Source organism: Pristiophorus japonicus, chromosome 1, assembly GCF_044704955.1.
Source record: "Pristiophorus japonicus isolate sPriJap1 chromosome 1, sPriJap1.hap1, whole genome shotgun sequence".
In the NCBI taxonomy this organism is placed as follows: Eukaryota; Metazoa; Chordata; class Chondrichthyes; family Pristiophoridae; genus Pristiophorus; species Pristiophorus japonicus.
The window spans coordinates 542,823,244-542,844,179 of NC_091977.1; the positions used below are offsets into that span (position 1 = coordinate 542,823,244).

At 48.9% G+C, this 20,936-nt stretch overlaps 1 protein-coding gene across 1 annotated transcript in view; it reads right to left on the reverse strand.

Annotated features, from left to right (window-relative positions):
- Window positions 1–20,936, reverse strand: part of rmc1 (regulator of MON1-CCZ1) — a 60,344-nt gene that overhangs the window by 13,803 nt on the left and 25,605 nt on the right. The window contains exons 6-18 of the mRNA XM_070896893.1: window positions 20,738–20,878; window positions 18,734–18,837; window positions 17,230–17,319; window positions 17,035–17,140; window positions 15,244–15,355; window positions 11,636–11,680; window positions 8,789–8,842; window positions 7,206–7,334; window positions 4,206–4,312; window positions 3,106–3,225; window positions 1,362–1,439; window positions 1,173–1,277; window positions 139–207 (exon numbers count right to left, since the gene is read on the reverse strand). Of these exons, the coding sequence (XP_070752994.1) occupies window positions 139–207; window positions 1,173–1,277; window positions 1,362–1,439; window positions 3,106–3,225; window positions 4,206–4,312; window positions 7,206–7,334; window positions 8,789–8,842; window positions 11,636–11,680; window positions 15,244–15,355; window positions 17,035–17,140; window positions 17,230–17,319; window positions 18,734–18,837; window positions 20,738–20,878 (1,260 nt within the window). The remainder of the gene's footprint in view (window positions 1–138; window positions 208–1,172; window positions 1,278–1,361; window positions 1,440–3,105; window positions 3,226–4,205; window positions 4,313–7,205; window positions 7,335–8,788; window positions 8,843–11,635; window positions 11,681–15,243; window positions 15,356–17,034; window positions 17,141–17,229; window positions 17,320–18,733; window positions 18,838–20,737; window positions 20,879–20,936) is intronic.

The window sequence follows — 20,936 nt, forward strand, 5'->3', positions numbered from 1 at the left end:
GCTTTCTCTCCATACCCCTTAATGCCTTTGGCCGTAAGGGCCATATCTAACTCCCTTTTTAATATATCTAACGAACTGGCCTCAACAACTTTCTGCGGTAGAGAATTACCACAAACATAAACACAAGCGAGTTCCTACCTTCAGCATATCAAGGGACAGTTGATGTGCAGGAGGGTAGGTGCTCTCCAGCGACAGCAGCAGACAGGCCTGGAAGATAAAAGCACGTCTAAAATCGATACAAAGTCTGCATGCGGCTCCGAAGGTTAAAATGCCCGTGGTAGGTTTTATCAAATGGGGCTCCTCTCCCACACCTCCCACAGGTCGGTTTTGGAGCAGCACTGCCCTCACCCTGGGTCACCCACCTGCCCAGGAGCAGACGGTGTGAGACGCAGGGTAGGAACACACGAGGGGGAGCTTCGCCCTCAAACTTTAAGGGATCATAAAGGGTACTACCTGCAACAACAAGATCCCGCATCTACATAGCGCCTTTAACGTCCCAGGGTGCTTCACCGGAGTGTCATCAGTCAAGAGCCGCATAAGGAGGTATTAGGACAGGTGAGGTAGGTTTTCAGGAGCGACCTGAAAGGAGGAGAAGCGGAGAGGTTTAGGGAGGGAATTCCAGAGCTTGGGGCCCAGGCAGCCAATGGCAGAGCGATTAAAATCGGGGATGCTCAAGAGGCCAGAATTGGAGGAACACAGATATCTCGGAGGGTTGTGGGGCGGGAGGAGATTAGAGAGATTGGAAGGTGGGGGGGGGGGGTCGCGGCCTACATTACAACAGTGACTACACTTCAAAAGTACTTCGTTGGCTGTGAAGCACTTTGGAACGTCCTGAGGTTGTGAAAGGCGCTATATAAATGCAAGTCTTAAGTCTTTTAACTTTAGTGTTTATCACTGATCCTCGTGCAATTTGGGAAAGTGGAGTTGAGGTCGAGGAATCAGCCATGATCCTATTAAACGGTGGAGCAGGCTCGAGGGGCCGAATGGCCTACTCCCGCTCCTAATTCTTCTGTAATTCTAACTTCTTAAGATGACGAGGATGCCCTTGCCCTGCCTCTGCATCCAAAATATTTTCAAGGATATTTTTTATTACAACATATAAAAGTATGCTTTACTCAGTCAAAGGCCAGTTCAACAGTCTGGTGAATGTTTCAGGGAGTCAGGTGTCTCACCAGTGGTTTGGAGTCACTGAGCACGTGGTACTGTAGAAACTGATGGAGCATGTAGAATAGGCTGTGCTGGACCAGGGTCTTTATGACCAATTCGTACAGGTAATGCTGGAATAAAATACAACATTTTAAAACCAGCACACAAGTACACCAATCTCAACATTGCTAACTGAAGTGAAGGGCAGGGATTACCTGGACGGTGATCTGGTACTGGTTGAGAGACCGGATGTATTCCATCAATACTGCACTAATGAACTTGTGGGGCAGGTCCTGCCGAAAGAACGTGTCACAAATCACATAGCAGAGACGCATCAGAACACAAGATTAGAATGAGACCATTTAGCCCAGCTCCCAGCAGCCCAGCTAAATATCTACATATAAAGCTTCCAAGATAAAATTCAGAAAAATACTATTCCAAACAGCAGAAACTCCAGGAATAGTGCAGCACAGCAGGCCATTCGGCCCATCCAGTCTGCATTGGCTCTTTCGAAGAGCAATTTAGTTAGTCCCCCACTTTCCCCCCATATCCCTGCTAGTTTTTTCCTTCAAGTATTTATCCAATACTACAATTGAAGGCTACAATTGAATCAGTTTCCACAATCATCATCATCATAGGCAGTCCCTCGTATTGAGGATGACTTGCTTCCACTCCAAAAAGGGATGAGTTCACAGGTGTTTCAATGAAGGACCTAATATTCCAGATCCCGAACTACATGTTGAAGGGTGGAAGATGCCTGTGCGTGGATTTTTTTAACGTGGGGTGACCGTTGCACACCAGCCACCACACGGGCTTGACAGAGCGAGGTCTTGGCCCAGTGGCAAGGGTTAACCAGGACGACTGGAGACCAGCTCTGCTGCACGGACCCAGTGCGCTCACATATCGCACAGTGTGGGCTGGGCCCGTGCTGCCCCTGGGCCCCGAACTCTCACCTCTCCTGGGCCCCGATCACATCGCTCCACAATCTCTCGCCACTCCTTCACCCCGACCTCGCCGCTCCTGCTGCATCTGCCCGCGCTCCAATCACCGACCTGGATTTTGATGATGTGTAATCCAGTCGCCCTCTTCACAGCCATCACCCTCCTGCAGCAGCATGTGCTGCATCTTGTAGTGGCATGCTCTTTTTAAGCCCCCGACCTGCCTCTGGTCTCCTTACTCTCTGGAACCTCAGACAAAGATTGGAAGTGCTTTGGACTGTGAGCTCCCTGTGTGTGTCGCTCGCTCTGTTGTACTCCAACCTGTGTAAAACACTAATTGGCTGTGCACTCTGACCTTGCTCCAGATATTCCCGTTATCCTGGACCTGGAGGAGGTGCAGGAGGAGGATCTCGCCATGCAGGGCACCGGTTCAAAGGTCGGGTCCCTCCCATGTTTCCAACACCCTATCGGGCAGTGCGCATTCTAGATTTTTTAAAAATTCATTCATGGAATGTGGGCGTCGCTGGCAAGGCCGGCATTTATTGCCCATCCCTAATTGCCCCTTGAGAAGGTGGTGGTGAGCCGCCGCCTTGAACCGCTGCAGTCCGTGTGGTGAAGGTGCTCCCACAGCGCTGACTTTGTCGCAGTGGTTTGGTATAACTGAGTGTCTCGCTGGGCCATTTCAGAGGACAGTTAAGAGTCAACCACATTGCTGTGGGTCTGGAGTCACCTATAGGCCCAGACCGGGTAAGGACGGCAGGTTTCCTTCCCTAAAGTACATTAGTGAACCAGATGTTTTTACGACAATCCGATAGTTACATGGTCTGATACCAGCTTTTATATTGCAGATTTATCAAACTAACTGAATTTATATTCCCCAGCTGCCGTGGGGGGGGGGGGGGGGGGCGATTTGAACTTGTGTCTCTGGATCATTAATCCAGGCCCCTGGATTACTGGTCCAGTAACACAACCACTGAGCTACTGTTCCTGTATCAGGCGAGTCTCGCAATGCGTCGCTCACCTTTTTCTCGGTGAACACAGACAGGACGTGTGTGTACATGTCGGACTGGTCAATGACAGCCTGTGTCCGCACCGGCCTCTTCTGAGTCGAGCTGCCACGATTTGCTCCCGACTCCACAGCCTATGCAAAAGAGAAATGCTTCACATCACTGCACTGCAAGCTATTAAAACTCAAAACAATTGCTTTCCAAACCGGCTGGAGGTAGAGAAAAGCAAAGAGCTTGCCTAAAAGGTAGAAGTGGGGACCTTGTGCAAAGGTAAAAGATCCCATGGTTGTATTTTGAAGAAGAGCAGAGGAGCTGGCCAATATTTATCCCTCAACAACATCACAAAGAAAAATCATCTGGTCATTATTACATTGCTGTTTGTGGGAGCTTGCTGAGCGCAAATTGGCTGCCGCATTTCCTACATTAAAGCATGGACTACACTGCAAAAAGTACTTCATTGGTCGCAAACATCCCCAGGTCATGAAAGGCACCATACAAATGCAAAGTCCTTTCTTTCCTTCTTTTAAAGAGATGTGAAGAAACGTGCCTCAAAATATTTGAGCAATTCATCCATTTGGCAACCCTGCAAAGGTAGGCAGAGGAAACGTTACAAGGACACCCTCAAAGCCTCCCTGATGAAGTGCAACATCCCCACTGACACCTGGGAGTCCCTGGCCAGAGACTCCCAAGTGGAGGAAGTGCATCCGGGAGGGCGCTGAGCATCTTGAGTCTCGTTGCCGAGAGCATGCAGAAATCAAGCGCAGGCAGCGGAAGGAGCGTGCGGCAAACCAGACTCCACACCCACCCCTTACCTCAACCACTGTCTGTCCCACCTGTGCCAGAGACTGTAATTTCCGTATTGGTCTGTTCAGCCACCCAAGGACACCCAAGTTTGAGAGTGGAAGCAAGTCTTCCTCGATTCCGAGGGACTGCCTATGATGATATGCATTGAATTTTACAGGGGGGGTTACCAGTTATAGAGGAATTGAAGAGCGGAGATTCTCGCCTGCAGTTCTCGTCGTGTGTCTTCCAGCAATAAATTAAACTCCCTGCCATAGCACAGCATACACGACAAGCAGTGTTGTGGACAGTGAATACTGCAGGCAGTGCTCACCAAGGTATAGTTCTGCTCAGCTTCCAGGTATTCTTTGTACACTTGATTGAGTTTATCAAATATGGTAGCAATCACAGGCAAACTACCGCGCTCTGTGGCACTCAGCACTGAAATAAAAAGATGCAACAGAATTACTGCAACGATATTTAGCAAAGTCCCATGCAACTTGGGGTTAGAAACATGGAGGAGGCCACTCAGCCCCTCGAGCCTGTTCCGCCATTCAATTAGATCACGGCTGATATGTACCGTAACTCCATCGACCCACCTTGGTTCCGTAAATCGATCAATCTCGGTTTTGAAACCTTCAATTAACCCCCAGCCACAACAGCATCTTGGGGGGGGGCAAGAGAGCTCCAGATTCCCACTGCCCTTTGTGTGAAGAAGTGCTTCCTGACATCACCCCTGAACGGCCTGGCTCTGGTTTTAATGTTATACTCCCCTTACTCTGCACTCCGCGTACCCGCGTCCCCCTCCCGCCCCAACCAGAGGGAAGAGTTTCTTTCCCTCGACCCTATCAACTCCTTTTGATCATCTTTAGCACCTCACTTAGATCACCCCTTAAGCTTCGATATTCAGGGGAATTTAAGCCTAGTCTAAGCAACCTGCTTTGATCATTTAACCCTCGAAGCCCCTATGTTTCCTGTGAGTGCTGGAACAAGGGTGGATATTACAAAGCTAGCAGTGAGCCCTCAGCGGGGACTGCCAGTTTGACATTGTTGAAGCCACACTGCTCTCCGAATCATCAGAGGCGGTCCCTCGAAACAAGGATGACTTGCTTCCATGCCAAAAAAGGATGAGTTCACAGGTGTTTCAATGAAGGACCCATAGAAACATAGGGCCCAAGTTTCGGGTCGCGCCTAGAACGGCGCAGCAGCGACCTGGACGCCCGTTTTTCGCGCCACAAAGTGCACCTAAAAAAAACTTCCAGATTCTCCAGCTCTCTTGAGCCGGGCATGGCGCAGTACGAGCTGTAGGGAGCGGAGCTAGGTCCCTGCGCTGAAAACAGTGCCAGGACCTCTGCACATGCGCTACAGTGGGCGCGCATGTGCAGTAGCTCCAGGCGCCCAAAACTGTGTGGGAGGGGCCCGAAGCACGCAGCCCCTAGCCCTGGCCAAATGGCCTCACTGTGGCTGTGTGTATAAGGCACCTCCCACGACCAGCTCCTGCTTCCTCCCGACCCGACTCGACTCCCGCTTCCCGACCCCCGCCTCAGGACTGGACCCGACCTGACCTCCCTCTCTCCCGAACCAACCTCCCTCCCACCACCCTCCCGACACGACCCACGCTCCCGACCCCTCCCCCCTCGGAACCAAACCCAACCCAACCTGACCTCCTTCCGCCCCCCGCCCCCGACACGAACCGACCCGCGCTCCCTCCCTCCGCCCCCCCTGCACCCGAACCAACCCGACCTCCATCCTCCCCCCCACCCGACCCCGACCCGACCCGCGCTCCCGACCCGACGCCACCCACCTATAAATCTGGTGCTGGGGACGGGTCCTGCCCGAAGTCTTGGGCCCGACTGGGCCCGGCCCGTTCAGCCTCCCTCCCCCCCCTTCTCCTTCCCCCCCCCCCTCCTTCTCCCCCTTCCCTCCCTCTGCTCCCCCCTCTCTCCCTCTACCCCCTCCCCTCGCTGTCAGAAACACAGACACTGACAGACAGAGAATAAGAGACACACAGACAGACAGAGAGATAGAGACACTGACAGAGACACACTGTGGGGGGGGGGGGGGGGGCATCCCAGCACGCTGTTGGAGGGCTCCCGGTGCTGCAGTCGCTAAGTAGAAAATGTTTTATTTATTGATTTAAAAAAAAAAATTATTAATTTTTTTTGATTGATTTATTGGTTGATTTATTGATGTATTTATCATTTATTATTGATGATGGCTCTTTATTTGTAAAACTGAAGTGTTTAATGTTTGTAAACTTCCCTTTAAACCCCCCCCACCATTCCCTACGCCTGATTTGTAACCTACGCCTGATTTTCTAAAGTGTAGACAAGGTTTTTTCGAGCGTACAAAAATCTTCACTTACTCCATTCTAAGTTAGTTTGGAGTAAGTTTTCACTGACGAAACTTTGAAAACAGGCGTAAGTGGCCGGACACGCCCCCTTTTTTAAAAAAAATTCTGTTCCAAAGTAAAACTGTTCTAACTGACTAGAACTGGAGCAAACTAAATGCCGAGAATTTGAATTTCTAAGATACTCCGTTCTACACCAGTTGCTCCAAAAAATCAGGAGCAACTGAGGCTGAAACTTGGGCCCATAGAAAATAGGTGCAGGAGTAGGCCATTCGGCCCTTTGAGCCTGCACCGCCATTCAATAAGATCATGGCTGATCATTCCCTCAGTACCCCTTTCCTGCTTTCTCTCCATACCCCTTGATCCCTTTAGCTGCAAGGACTACATCTAACTCCTTTTTGAATATATTTAGTGAATTGGCCTCAACTACTTTCTGTGGTAGAGAATTCCACAGGTTCACCACTCTCTGGGTGAAGAAGTTTCTCCTCATTTCGGTCCTAAATGGCTTACCCCTTATCCTTAGACTGTGACCCCTGGTTCTGGACTTCCCCAACATCGGGAACATTCTTCCTGCATCTAACCTGTCCAATCCTGTCAGAATCTTATATGTTTCTATGAGATCCCCTGTCGTCCTTCTAAACTCCAATGTATAAAGGCCCAGTTGATCCAGTCTCTCCTCATATGACAGTCCTGCCATCCCGGGAATCAGTCTGGTGAATCTCCGCTGCACTCCCTCAATAGCAAGAATGTCCTTCCTCAGATTAGGAGACCAAAACTGAACACAATACTCCAGGTGAGGCCTCACCAAGGCCCTGTACAACTGTAGCAACACCTCCCTGCCCCTGTACTCAAATCCCCTTGCTATGAAGGCCAACATACCATTTGCCAACTTTCAATGACTCTCTCTTTTATCAGCTGCAAGTATTCCAAACTAAAGACAACACTACCGGTCACGCTGACCTCCACGCACACTGTGGTACTCACTCTGACAGCACACCGACAAGGTGACCATTTTGCAGTCTTTCCTCTGCAGAAGGAAATCCATCAGCCGCCCCTTGTCTTGAAGCATGTGCACCATCGGTTGCAGCTTCATTTGCAGGCACCACAAGAAACCTAGGCAGAATTCACACAAGCCAGTCAACTAAAAGCCTGCAATGAGCTATAAATAGAGGCACAGAGGTGAACAAAAGCAAGGAAGTTACACTAAAACTTTATAAAACACTGGTTAGGCTTCAGCTGGAGTATTGTGGCCAATTCTGGGCACCGCACTTTAGGAAGGATGCCAAGGCCTTGGAGAGAGTGCAGAGATTTACTAGAATGTACCAGGGATGAGGGCCTTCAGTTACGTGGAGAGACTGGAGAAGCTGGGGTTGTTCTCCTCAGAGCAGTGAAGGATAAGGGGATATTTAATAGAGGTGTTCAAAATCAGTGAAAAGTTTTGATAAGATAAATAAGGAGAAACTGGTTCCATTGGAGACAGGGGACACAGATTTAATTGCAAAGTGCTGCAGTACAGCGGGGCCTGGGGCATGAAATACAAAAGGTTAGTATGCATGTACAGCAAGTGATCAGGAAGGCCAATGGTATCTTGGCCTTTATTGCAAAGGGGATGGAGTATAAAAGCAGGGAAGTCTTGCTACAGTTATACAGGGTATTGGTGAGGCCACACCTGGAATACTGCGTGCAGTTTTGATTTCCCTATTTACGAAAGGATATACTTGTTTTGGAGGCAGTTCAGAGAAGGTTCACTCGGTTGATTCCGGGGATGAGGGGGTTGACTTATGAGGAAAGGTTGAGTAGGTTGGGCCTCTACTCATTGGAATTCAGAAGAATGAGAGGTGATCTTATCGAAATGTATAAGATTATGAGGGGGCTTGACAAGGTGGATGCAGAGAGGATGTTTCCACTGATGGGGGAGACTAGAACTAGGGGGCATGATCTTAGAATAAGGGGCCGCCCATTTAAAACTGCGATGAGGAGGAATTTCTTCTCTCAGAGGGTTGTAAATCTGTGGAATTCGCTGCCTCAGAGAGCTGTGGAAGCTGGGACATAATAAATTTAAGACAGAAATAGACAGTTTCTTAAACGATAAGGGAATAAGGGGTTATGGGGAGCGGGCAGGGAAGTGGAGCTGAGTCCATGATCGGATCAGCCATGATCTTATTGAATGGCGGAGCAGGCTCGAGGGGCCGTATGGCCTACTCCTGCTCCTATTTCTTATGTTCTGTTACATCTCAAACTTTTCCAGTTCTGACAAAAGGCAGATGACTGAGGCAGGGAGCAGGGGCGGGGAGGAAGAGAGAAAATGAGGGAGAAAGGAAGGGAGAATAATCACCCTCAGCCACAAATGTGCCATTGGACACTGGTGTTCTGGGCTTGGCAATAAAACACTGCCGCCTTAACATGTGGCCACAATTAAAAAACAGCTCACAGTCTTTTCTCCAAGATTGAAAACCTCTACAGGCTGGGTTAATGAGATTATTGATGGCACTTTGCACAAAGAAATATATTTAGAAATCGCCCAGGGCACCAATACTTCAGGAATTCCCCCTCCAGAATCCACTCACCTTCACTCGCGTTAATGATAATATCAGGCTGAAAGACACTCCATGAGGAAGAATCTAAAAGTTAAAGAAAACACAGGCGCCATCGACAAGACAACGCTGCCACATCTTTGCCAAAGCAAAATGCTGCGGAAGCTGGAATCTGAAATAAAAACAGAGAATGCTGGAAATCTCAGCGAGTCGGGCAGCGTCTGTGGAAAGAGAAACAGAGTTAACGTTTCGAGTCTGTGACCTTTTGTCAGAACTGGAAAAGTTTGAGATGTAACAGATTTTTAAAGAAGTGCAGGGGACGGGGGGGGGGGGGGGGGGGAGGCGGGGAGAGAACAAAAGCGAAGGTCTGTGATAGGGTGAAAGGCAGGAGATTTAAGAAACAACAGGGATGAGGGGCAAAAATGAGATGGTAATGGGACAAGTTAGGAAACAAAAGATGGGTCTAGATAGGGAGTGGTTCACCGAATGGATCGGTACATGGTTTGAGTCGAGTGTTGGTAACCGTTGCCCTCTCGTGTCTGACCGCATGTCTGCTGAAAATCTCTTTCACAGCCACCTCTCTTTCCTCAACAACTCTCTCCGTCTCCCACTTATCCCACCTGGATTCCAGCTTCAATTCCACCCTTCATGTTTCGCATCCACACATCAGAGGCAGTCCCTCGAAATCGAGGAAGATTTGCTTCCGCTCTAAGTGAGTTCTCAGGTGACTGAACAGTGCAATACGGGAATTACAGTCTCTGTCACAGGTGGGACACACAGTGGTTGAGGGAAAGGGTGGGTGGGGAGTCTGGTTTGCCGCACGCTCCTTCCTTTGCCTGCGCTTGCTTTCTGCATGCTCTCAGCGACGAGACTCGAGATGCTCAGCGCCCTCCCGGATGCACTTCCTCCACTTAGGGCGGTCTTTGGCCAGGGACTCCCAGGTGTCGGTGGGGATGTTGCACTTTATCAGGGAGGCTTTGAGGGTGTCCTTGTAACGTTTCCTCTACCCACCTTTGACTCGTTTGCCGTGAAGGAGTTCCGAGTAGAGCGCTTGCTTTGGGAGTCTCGTGTCTGGGGCATGCGGACAATGTGGCCCTGCCCAGCGGAGCTGGTCGAGTGTGGTCAGTGCTTCGATGCTGGGGATGTTGGCCTGATCGAGAACACTGACGTTGGTGCGTCTGTCCTCCCAGGGGATTTGCAGGATCTTGCGGAGTCATCGTTGGTGGTATTTCTCCAGCAATTTGAGGTGTCTACTGTACATGGTCCATGTCTCTGAGCCATACAGGAGGGCGGGTATCACTACAGCCCTGTAGACCATGAGCCTGCTGGCTGATTTGAGGGCCTGATCTTCGAACACTCTCTTCCTCAAGCGGCTGAAGGCTGCGCTGGCACACTGGAGGCGGTGTTTGACCTAGTCGTCGATGTTTGCCCTTGCTGGTAATAGGCTCCTATGAAAAGTGATCCAAGTTGTCCAGGGTCGCACCGTGGATCTTGATGACTGGAGGGACAGTGCTATGTGGCGGGGTCAGGTTGGTGGAGGACCGACTCACTCTCTCCTGGTCCACAGCTCCCTTTCATCTTTCACCTCTCTCCGGCACTCCAACAAAAAACTTCCTTTCCAATGTCAAGGACCACAAGCTTCAACGACTCCTACATAAGAAATAGGAGCAGGAGTAGGCCATACGGCCCCTCGAGCTTGCTCCGCCATTTAATACCATCATGGCTGATCCGATTATGGACTCAGCTCCACTTCCCTGCCCGCTCCCCATAATCCCTTAATCCCTTATCGGTTAAGAAACTGTCTATTTCTGTTTTAAATTTATTAAATGTCCCAGCTTCCACAGCTCTCTGAGGCAGCGAATTCCACAGATTTACAACCCTCTGAGAGAAGAAATTTCTCCTCATCTCAGTTTTAAATGGGCAGCCCCTTAATTTAGGATCATGCCCCCTAGTTCTAGTCTCCCCCATCAGTGGAAACATCCTCTCTGCATCCATCTTGCCAAGCCGCCTCATAATCTTATACGTATCGATAAGATCACCTCTCATTCTTCTGAATTCCAATGAGTAGAGGCCCAACCTCCTCAACCTTTCCTCAAAAGTCAATCCCCTCATCCCCGGAATCAACCTAGTGAACCTTCTCTGAATTGCCTCCAAAGCAAGTATATCCTTTCGTAAATATGGAAACCAAAACTGCACACAGTATTCCAGGTGTGGCCTCACCAATACCCTGTATAACTGTAGCAGGACTTCCCTGCTTTTATACTCCATCCCCTTTGCAATAAAGGCCAAGATTCCATTGGCCTTCCTGATCACTTGCTGTACCTGCATACTAACCTTTTGTGTTTCATGCACAAGTACCCCCAGGTCCCGCTGTACTGCGGCACTTTGCAATCTTTCTCCATTTAAATAATAACTTGCTCTTTGATTTTTTTTCTGCCAAAGTGCATGACCTCACACTTTCCAACATTATACTCCATCTGCCAAATTTTTGCCCACTCACTTAGCCTGTCTATGTCCTTTTGCAGATTGCTTTTCCTCCTAGATACTAACGCCACTCCAATCCTTCGTCCCCTTCACATTCCTCTGACCCCATATCCCTCCTTTCGATCCCTCCTGCCCTCCACCCCATCACAGACCCTTCTTTTGTTTTCCCAACCCTATGTTAAAAGCCGTTACATCTCTAACTTCTTCCGGTTCTGATGAAAGGTCATTGACCTGAAACGTTCATTCCACAGATGCAGAGTGTTTTCCTGCATTTTCCCTTCAGATTTCCAGCATCCGCAGTATTTTGCTTTTTTGTTTTAGAGCTTATCCTGAAATTGCCAAGAAACAAATTGGTTTCGCCATCATACACTGGCGACGATTCACTCTGAAGGATACAAAGTTCACACGGGACGGGGCTTTGCGTTGTCACAGCTGAAGGACCTGGGCACAGAATTTCAAGATGTTAATACAATGTTACATGGAATTAAACTCTTGCTAAGGTACAGTTTCTATAGCAAGATTTAACATGCACATTCTCTAAATTATATGGGGTTTTGATCGAGTGTTTCCAGTGGCAGGAGGGTCAGTAACCAGAGGGACACAGGCTTAAGGTATTTGGCAAAAGATCCAGGGGAGATTTTTTTTTTTTTTTAAAGCAGCGACTTATGATCTGTAATTTATTCTTCATTTCTGGGATGTGGGTGTCGCCGGCAAGGCTGGCATTTATTGGCCATCCCTAATTGCCCCTCGAGAAGGTGGTGGTGAGCCGCCTTCTTGAATCGCTGCAGTCCGTGTGGTGAATGTGCTCCACCATCATCATCATAGGCAGTCCCTCGAAGCGAGGATGACTTGCTTCCATGCCAAAAAGGGATGAGTTCCCAGGTGTTTCGATGAAGGACCCAATATTCCAGCTCCCGAACTACATGTTGAAGGGTGGAAGATGCCTGTGCGTGGATTTTTTTTAACGTGGGGTGACCGTTGCACACCAGCCACCACACGGGCTTGACAGAGCGAGGTCTTGGTCCAGTGGCAAGGGTTAACCAGGACGTCTGGAGACCTGCTCTGCTGCACGGACCCAGTGCACACACGTATAGCAGTGTGGGCTGGGCCCGTGCTGCCCCCGGGCCCTCGCCTCTCCTGGGCCCCAATCACGTCAGTCCACAATCACTCTCCGCTCCTTCGCCGCTCCTGCTGTACCAGCCCACGCGCCAATCACCGACCTGGACCTTGATGACGTTCCTCTTCGCTGCCGTCGCCCTCCTGCACCAGCTCGCGCTGTACCTTGTCGTGGTACACCGCCACGCTGCCCGCCGCTCAGTTTATGGCCCTGACCTGCCGCTGTTGCTCTCTCGCAGGTCAGGGTCGCCACGTTGCCCACAATCCACACATTCAGAGAAGGCCCACCACCAGTGCAGTGAAGGCAGTTATCTTCTCCCCTCACATCAACTGCCACGTTTCCTGGGAAACCCGACCACACGCTGCAAAGCAGGTTAAATCAGAGGCTGCCATCCTCATGAACATTAGTCCCTTCGTCCCGCTTCGGTTAAACCCAGAAGTGGGCGGGTTGGGGTAGATTTCAGATTAAGAAGTTTAACCTCTGACCCGACCCCAACACACCCGTTTTTGGGTGTTAAAATTCACCCCACTTACATTCCAAGAGCTAGATCAAAGGAGTCAAATGTCACTGTCTGCGTATTGACACAGAGTATTGTGTACAGTTTTACTACAGTTGTACAGGGCCTTGGTGAGGCCACACCTGGAGTATTGTGTACAGTTCTGGTCTCCTAACTTGAGGAAGGACATTCTTGCTATTGAGGGAGTGCAGCGAAGGTTCACCAGGCTGATTCCCGGGATGGCGGGACTGACCTATCAAGAAAGACTGGATCAACTGGGCTTGTATTCACTGGAGTTCAGAAGAATGAGAGGGGACCTCATAGAAACGTTTAAAATTCTGACAGGTTTAGACAGGTTAGATGCAGGAAGAATGTTCCCAATGTTGGGGAAGTCCAGAACCAGGGGTCACAGTCTAAGGCTAAGGGGGAAGCCATTTAGGACCGAGATGAGGAGGAATTTCTTCACCCAGAGAGTGGTGAACCTGTGGAATTCTCTACCACAGAAAGTTGTTGAGGCCAATTCACTAAATATATTCAAAAAGGACTTAGATATAGTCCTTACTACTAGGGGGATCAAGGGGTATGGTGAGAAAGCAGGAATGGGGTACTGAGGTTGCATGTTCAGCCATGAACTCATTGAATGGCGGTGCAGGCTCGAAGGGCCGAATGGCCTACTGCACCTATTTTCTATGTTTCTATGACACCATCCATATACCGACACCAATCAGAACTCAAATTACCGTCTGCAATCTATTCTTCACATTATTTAGAAGATTTATGCAAGATTTTTTGTGTGTCCATTGTCTCCTGAAGGAATTAACAATTCTTAGGGCATTGTACAGGTTGGGTCTCTGTGGTCCTTCATCCTCGGGACCTGACTGGTGCCGAACTGGAGAATTTACTGAACCACGGGAGGTCAGTATATGACTGTACCGATACACCCGACATAAGCATACTCCTAGCCTAGGCTAGGCTTACTGGTACCTGTAAAGTCTTGCTCAATGCTCTCCTGGGGCTATCTTCTTGAACCAATCTTGCAGCTTGGCTAGCCTCATATTTCTGTTTTTCATGTATTTCGCCACCCACGCAAGCTAATGCCGAACCACGGATGTTTCCGGTCCAGAGGGTCCCGGACCAGAGAGGTTCAACCTGTATTTATATAGCGGCTTTATCGTAGTAAAACATCCCAAGGAATGTAATCAAACACAAAATTTGACACCCAAGGAGACATTTAGGACAGGTGACCAAAAGTTTGATCGAAGAGGTAGTTTTTAAGGAGCGTCTTCAAGGAGGAGAGAGAGAGAGAGGCAGAGAAGTTTAGGAAGGGAATTCCAGAGGTTAGAGACTCAGCAGCTGAAAGCACTGCCGCCAATGATGGAGCGATTAAAATCAGGGATGTTCAACAGGCCAGACTTGGAGGAGCGCAGAGATCTCGGGCGGGGGGGGGGGGGGGCAGGCATTGTAGGGCCGGAGGAGGTCACAGATTTAGGTAACAGCCAGTCTCTGTATCTCGCCCGAGTCACCATTCTTCATGCATGAGTTTAGCTAGTGAACATCAGCAGGACTGACATATGAACAAAGACTGGATCAACTAGGCTTATATTCACTGGAATTTAGAAGAATGAGAGGGGAGCTCATAGAAGCATATAAAATTCTGACGGGATTGGACAGGTTAGATGCAGGAAGAATGTTCCCAATGTTGGGGAAATCCAGAACCAGGGGTCACAGTCTAAGTATAAGGGGGTAAGCCATTTAGGACCGAGATGAGGAGAAACTTTTTCACCCAGAGAGTGGTGAACCTGTGGAATTCTCTACCACAGAAAGTTTTTGAGTCCAGTTTATTGGATATATTCAAAAGGGAGTTAGATGTGGCCCTTACAGTTAAAGGGACCAGGGATTATGGAGAGAAGGCAGGAATGGGGTACTGAATTTCCACGATCAGCCATGATCATATTGAATGGTGGCGCAGGCTCAAAGGGCCGAATGGCCTACTCCTGCACCTATTTTCTATGTTTCTATGTTATTCAGTGCCGACTATTCTACCGCAGGGGGCATCATAGCCGATGCCCATCTTGCACTTTGCGTGTCATGTGCACGCGCACAATGCAGTATGGGTCACTGGAGTAACAGGAAGCTGGAATCCTGGATAACTTCCCCTCGGGGGAGCTAGAGAGGAGTGGGTGCTGAAGTTGCAACATCCCCATTGCTTCTCCAGCTCCTCATCACAGGTTGGCAATCATAGACTGGCATTATCGGATCTGTACAACACAACCCTGGGCTGTGGAAGAAGATTCTTTTTAAAATGACAGAAACTGTGCTCAGTGTTAATCTAGCCACCAGCAAATTGCGCAAAATTTCACTCGCGCTGAACATACTTCTGAACTTACAGACCTGCTCGAGGAATCTTGCATGGGTGAATGGACAGAGCTGGAAGCACTTGATGGTGAAGCGTGACCGTTCCATCAAATTCTGCTCGTAATTTTATATCAAAAATCAGAGATGTCTGTGAATAAAAAAAGTACAAGCTGCAGGGTCACAATCCATGGAAAATCGCTCCTCCTCCGACAGAGACTCCCGTCAAGAGAATAATTGCAATGCCAGAAGCCTCATAACAGATCAGAACATGCAATTAAATCCCTTTCAAACCCTTCAAGATCAGAGAATCCACAAGTCATCCCGACTTGGACATTTAATCGGCCGTTCCTTCATCGTCGCTGGGTCACAATCCTGGAACTCCCTCCCTAACAGCACTGTGGGAGCACCTTCACCACACGGACTGCAGCGGTTCAAGGCGGCGGCTCACCACCACCTTCTCAAGGGGCAATTAGGGATGGGCAATAAATGCCGGCCTTGCCAGCGACGCCCACATCCCAGGAATTTCTCTTTTTAAAAAAAAAATTATGTATCCAAAAGCTTTATAGGAGAGAAATTGAGGACTCCCTTAAAGAGCTTTTCAAATGGTGGCTTAGCACTTACACCAACCAATGGGGCAGGAGCAGGAAGTGAGTCATGTGGCGAGGTTGGAAACCGACTAAGCCGTGGCTCAGTGGGTAGCACTCTCTTTTCCAAGTCAGAAGGTCGTGGGTTCAAGTCCCACTCCAGAGACTTGAGCACAAAAAATCTAGGCTGGCACTCCAGTGCAGTACTGAGGGAGCGCTGCACTGTCGGAGGGGAGGACTACACTGTGGGAGGGGCAGTACTGAGGGAGCGCCGCATTGTCAGGGGGTCAGTACTGAGGGAGTGCTGCACTGTCGGAGGGGCAGTACTGAGGGAGCGCCGCACTGTCGGAGGGGCAGTACTGAGGGAGCGCCGCACTGTCGGAGGGGGCAGTACTGAGGGAGCGCCGCACTGTCGGAGGGGCAGTACTGAGGGAGCGCCGCACTGTCGGAGGGGGCAGTACTGAGGGAGCGCCGCACTGTCGGAGGTTCCATCTTTCGACAGAGATTTTAAACCGAGGCCCCGTCTGCCTTTCCAGAGGGATGTAAAAGATCCCACGGCACTATTTTGAAGAAGAGCAGAGGAGTTATTGTCAAGGCAGCGATAAGGGAGCAGGAAGAGCAGAAGTTTTATTTCCAACTTCTGAGCACAAACAGGGCAGTAAGGAGACAGGAACAGATAAGAAATAGGAGCAGGAGTCGGCCATACGGCCCCTTGAGCCTGCTCCGCCATTCAATACGATCATGGGCTGATCTGATCATGGACTCGGGTCCACTTCCCTGCCCACTCCCCATAACCCTTTACTCCCTTATTGTGCAAAAATCTCCACCTTAAATATGACCCAGCCTCCACAGCTCTCTGGGGGCAGAGAATGCCACAGATTTACGACCCTCAGAGAAAAAATTTCTCCTCATCTCAGTTCTAAATGGACAGCCCCTTATTGTACCTTGGTAACCTCTACTTATGAAAATATAGTCTGTAACATTGAAAGAATTGGTGCACGGGATTAATACAGAAGGTGGAAGGAAGAAAGGAAAGGGAGAAAAAAAAAGAGAAAGGAGTGAGAAGGAAAGAGAGAGAAAGGATAGATAGAGAAGTAAAGAGAGAAAGAGCTTGCAGTAGAACTTTAACGATGACATTCACTAAATTCAAAGAGGGTAAGTAGAGGCCTTTTGTCATTTTTACCCTGCACCAAGATTATCAGCGAATAGCAAGTTGGAACACGACAGAGTGTGGACTCCTTACCTGAGAGCTCTGGTGATGTACCACGACCAAGTTATCAACAACGTTCAAAGCAAACTTTCCAGTGGTATTTAGTTTTAGTATATGCATTTTTTTACACTGTCCTTCCCTGCAATTGAAATGCAAGATAAGTTTAGGAAATCGTTCCGGAATACAGTGCGGACTAAATGTGATCCCAATCAACAAGTCTTACCTTACCTGGGTAAATAGTACAAGATTACTTCAGCTCCAGGATTATTGGGAGTTCTTGGTTGGTGCTTCAAATAAAGGACGTAAAGTTGCCCGTATCTTGCGAGAAAGACAGATTTTAAAAAATTACCACTCCATTCTTAAAATGAACCCTGCCATAAGGATGTATTGTAGGAAACAGGGTAAATGTCAATAATTGACACTGCAAGGGGCTAGTTAGCATCCTTTCACCTACAGAATGCAGGGCAACTGAGTAAATCAGATGAAGATCCTTGTAAATTCAGCAACAATTTGCATTTATATAGCATCTTTAACATAGTAAAACGTCCCAGGGCGCTTTATGGGAGTTATTACCAAACAAAATTTGACACCGAGCCACATAAGGAGATATTAGGGCAGATGACCAAAAGCTTGGTCAAAGAGGTAGGTTTTAAGGAGCGTCTTGCAGGAGGAAAGAGAGGTAGGGAGGTTTAGGGAGGGAGTTCCAGAGGTTGGGGCCCAGGCAGCTGAAGACACGGCCGCCAATGGTGGAGCGATTAAAATCGGAGATCCTCAAGAGGGCTGGAGGAGGTTACAGAGATAGGGAGGGTTGTGGGGCTGGAGGAGTTTACAGAGATAGGGAGGGGAGGGGCTGGAGGAGGTTAGAGACAGGGAAGGATGTAGGGCTGGAGGAGGTTACAGAGTTAGGGAGGGTTGTAGAGCTGGAGGAGGTTACAGAGATAGGGAGGGTTGTAGGGCTGGAGGAGGTTACAGAGATAGGGAGAGTTGTGGGGCTGGAGGAGGTTACAGAGATAGGGAGAGTTGTGGGGCTGGAGGAAGTTAGAGAGATAGAGAGGGTTGTAGGGCTGGAGGAGGTTACAGAGATAGGGAGAGTTGTAGGGCTGGAGGAGGTTACAGAGATAGGGAGAGTTGTAGGGCTGGAGGAGGTTACAGAGATAGGGAGGGGTGTTGGGCTGGAGGAGGTTACAGAGATAGGGAGGGTTGTAGGGCTGGAGAAGGTTACAGAGATAGGGAGAGTTGTGGGACTGGAGGAGGTTACAGAGATAGGGAGAGTTGTAGGGCTGGAGGAGGTTACAGAGATAGGGAGAGTTGTAGGGCTGGAGGAGGTTACAGAGATAGGGAGGGGTATGGAGCTGGAGGAAGTTAGAGAGATAGAGAGGGTTGTGGGACTGGAGGAGGTTACAGAGATAGGGCGGGGTGTAGGGATGGAGGAGGTTACAGAGATAGGGAGAGTTGTGGGGCTGGAGGAGGTTACAGAGATAGGGAGGGGTATGGGGCTGGAGGAAGTTAGAGAGATAGAGAGGGTTGTGGGACTGGAGGAAGTTACAGAGAGGCCGTCAAGTGATTCAAAAACAAGGATGAATATTTCAAAATCATAGTTTTTAAATTCACACTGTGGCAGAGCACGGTCTCGGGGCGGCAGCATTGTTATAGACGTACTTTCAAAGCGTTACAGGTGGACACCAATCTGCAGTCAGTTGGTCTTTAAGGAGCACAGAACCTTTTTACTCACATGGTGGCCATTATAATATCCCTGTCAGAGAGAGTGACGCTGCCAGGTTTGGGAGAGGCAGGCAGTTCGATTTCAAACTTTGGCATTTTGGACATTGTTCCACTCTGGAAAGTAAAATTGAATTGCTTTAAGTCTCAGTACGCATCTAAACATTTGTGGCACATCAGCTTATCGCGAGGTGGGGGAGGCTGGCTGGATGGACACAAGAAATCGGAGCGGGAGGAGACGGGAATGTAACATTTAAAAAGTGGCCTGCTGCGGGACAGAAATTTACCCATTTAGAAAACAGTCCAGATTTTATTTCTATGACATCTTTGAGGGCAGAGGGTGGTGAATTTGTGGGATTCTCTACCCCAGAGGGCTGTGGATGCTCAGTCGTTGAGTACATTCAAGGCTGAGAGCAATAGAATTTTGGACTCTAGGGGAAACAAGGGATATGGGGATCGGGCAGGAAGGTAGAGTTGAGGTAGAAGATCAACCATGATCTTACTGAATGGCAGAGTGTGGCCTACTCCTGCTCCTATTTCTTATGTTACTGTATTGCAGATGATTGTAAACACACCCTTTAAAATATTAGGAATTTTATCTCAAGAATTGTACAGGTTGAACCTCCCTTATCCAGAACTCCCTTATCCGGAACCACCCCTCGTCCAGAACCATTCCCGGCCACCGGGTGGCGCATGCGCAGAACTCCCACATGAACAAATTGAAGTCTTTCCTCGCTGCCGACTCCTGCAATCGGTGGCCTGACCCTGCGATCCACCCCACCCTCCATGATCTCTCTGCCGCACTCCCAGCCCCGATATCCCCTTACTCAGTAGCTGTACCATCCAATTTAATGTGACCACCCCTCGTCCGGCAAAATCTCTTATCCAGAATGGGTCCCCAGTGTTGCGGACAAGGGAGGTTCCACCTGTACAATGGAACCTCCCTTTCTTTATTAAAATAATAGCACACAGAAACTTCACCCTAAACAGCTCTTATCTAATTATTAACTTGAAAAAATTATTCCATTAAAATTCAGATTCAACACTTTTTTTTCTGAAATTAAGGAACATGAAATTCTTGTGCCACAAGATTCGCTTTGTGCTCATTACATGAATCCCTTCAAACCTTCACCTTTCCCCACACACCAATTAATCATTTACCCTTGCTCGCCATTCTTGGACATGGGATTCCCGGTCACCGAGTACCTCCCTACTGGTCTACTGGGGTCTTTCACTATTGCCTTCCCCACCTTCCTCCTCCTCCAGCCCCACACCTCCATCAATAAATATTTCTGCTCACAGTTATTTTCTTTATGGAAAGAATTAAGCTGCTAATCGCAAACAGCATATTTTCAGTAAGGGGGGGGGGGGGGGGGGGGGGGGTGTACAGTATTTAGAATTTCAGACACCTTGCTACTAAGAAAATAATAAACGGCATATGTTTCAAGAAACTCGAAGTGCATAAAAGTATAACAAAGCATTTACAGCACAGAAACAGGCCATTCAGCTCAATGGGTCCGTGCCGGTGTTAATGCTCCACACGAGCCTCCTCCCACCCCTCTCCATCCCACCCTATCAACGTATCCGTATTCCTTTCTACCTCTGGTGCTTATATAGCTTCACCTTAAATGCATCTATACCATTCGCCTCGACCACACCCTGTGGTAGCGAGTTCCACATTCTCACCGCTCTCTGCGTAAAAAAGTTTCTCCCGAATTCCCTGCTGGATTTATTAGTGACTGTCTTATGTTGACGACCTGGTTCTGGTCTCTGCCACAAGTGGAAACAACATCTCTACCTCTACTCAAGCAAACCTTTTCATAATTTCATGATCAAGACACCCCCCTCGGTCTTCTCTCTTCCATCCAGCCTGTGTAAACTTGCCAGATAGGTTAAACCTCAGGTGTTCTGGTATCATCTAGTAAATCTTCTCTGCACCTTCTCCAGTGCTTCTCTGTCCTTTGTACCATATGGAGACCAGAAGTGCGCACAGATTAGAGAAGAACGCTTGACTTACCCTGAAATAAAATGGCTGAAGAACGTTGCCTTGTACGGTGGTGGACAGGAGGAGGACAGCAGTTTCTGGGCAGTACATACACCAGTTAACGTTGATGTTCTGATTCTTTAGTAGCTTTAAACAACGTTTGTCAGGTAATACCTGGGAATAAATAAAAAAACAATACCGTGGGCCATATTCCGAAAGATGCAATTGTGAC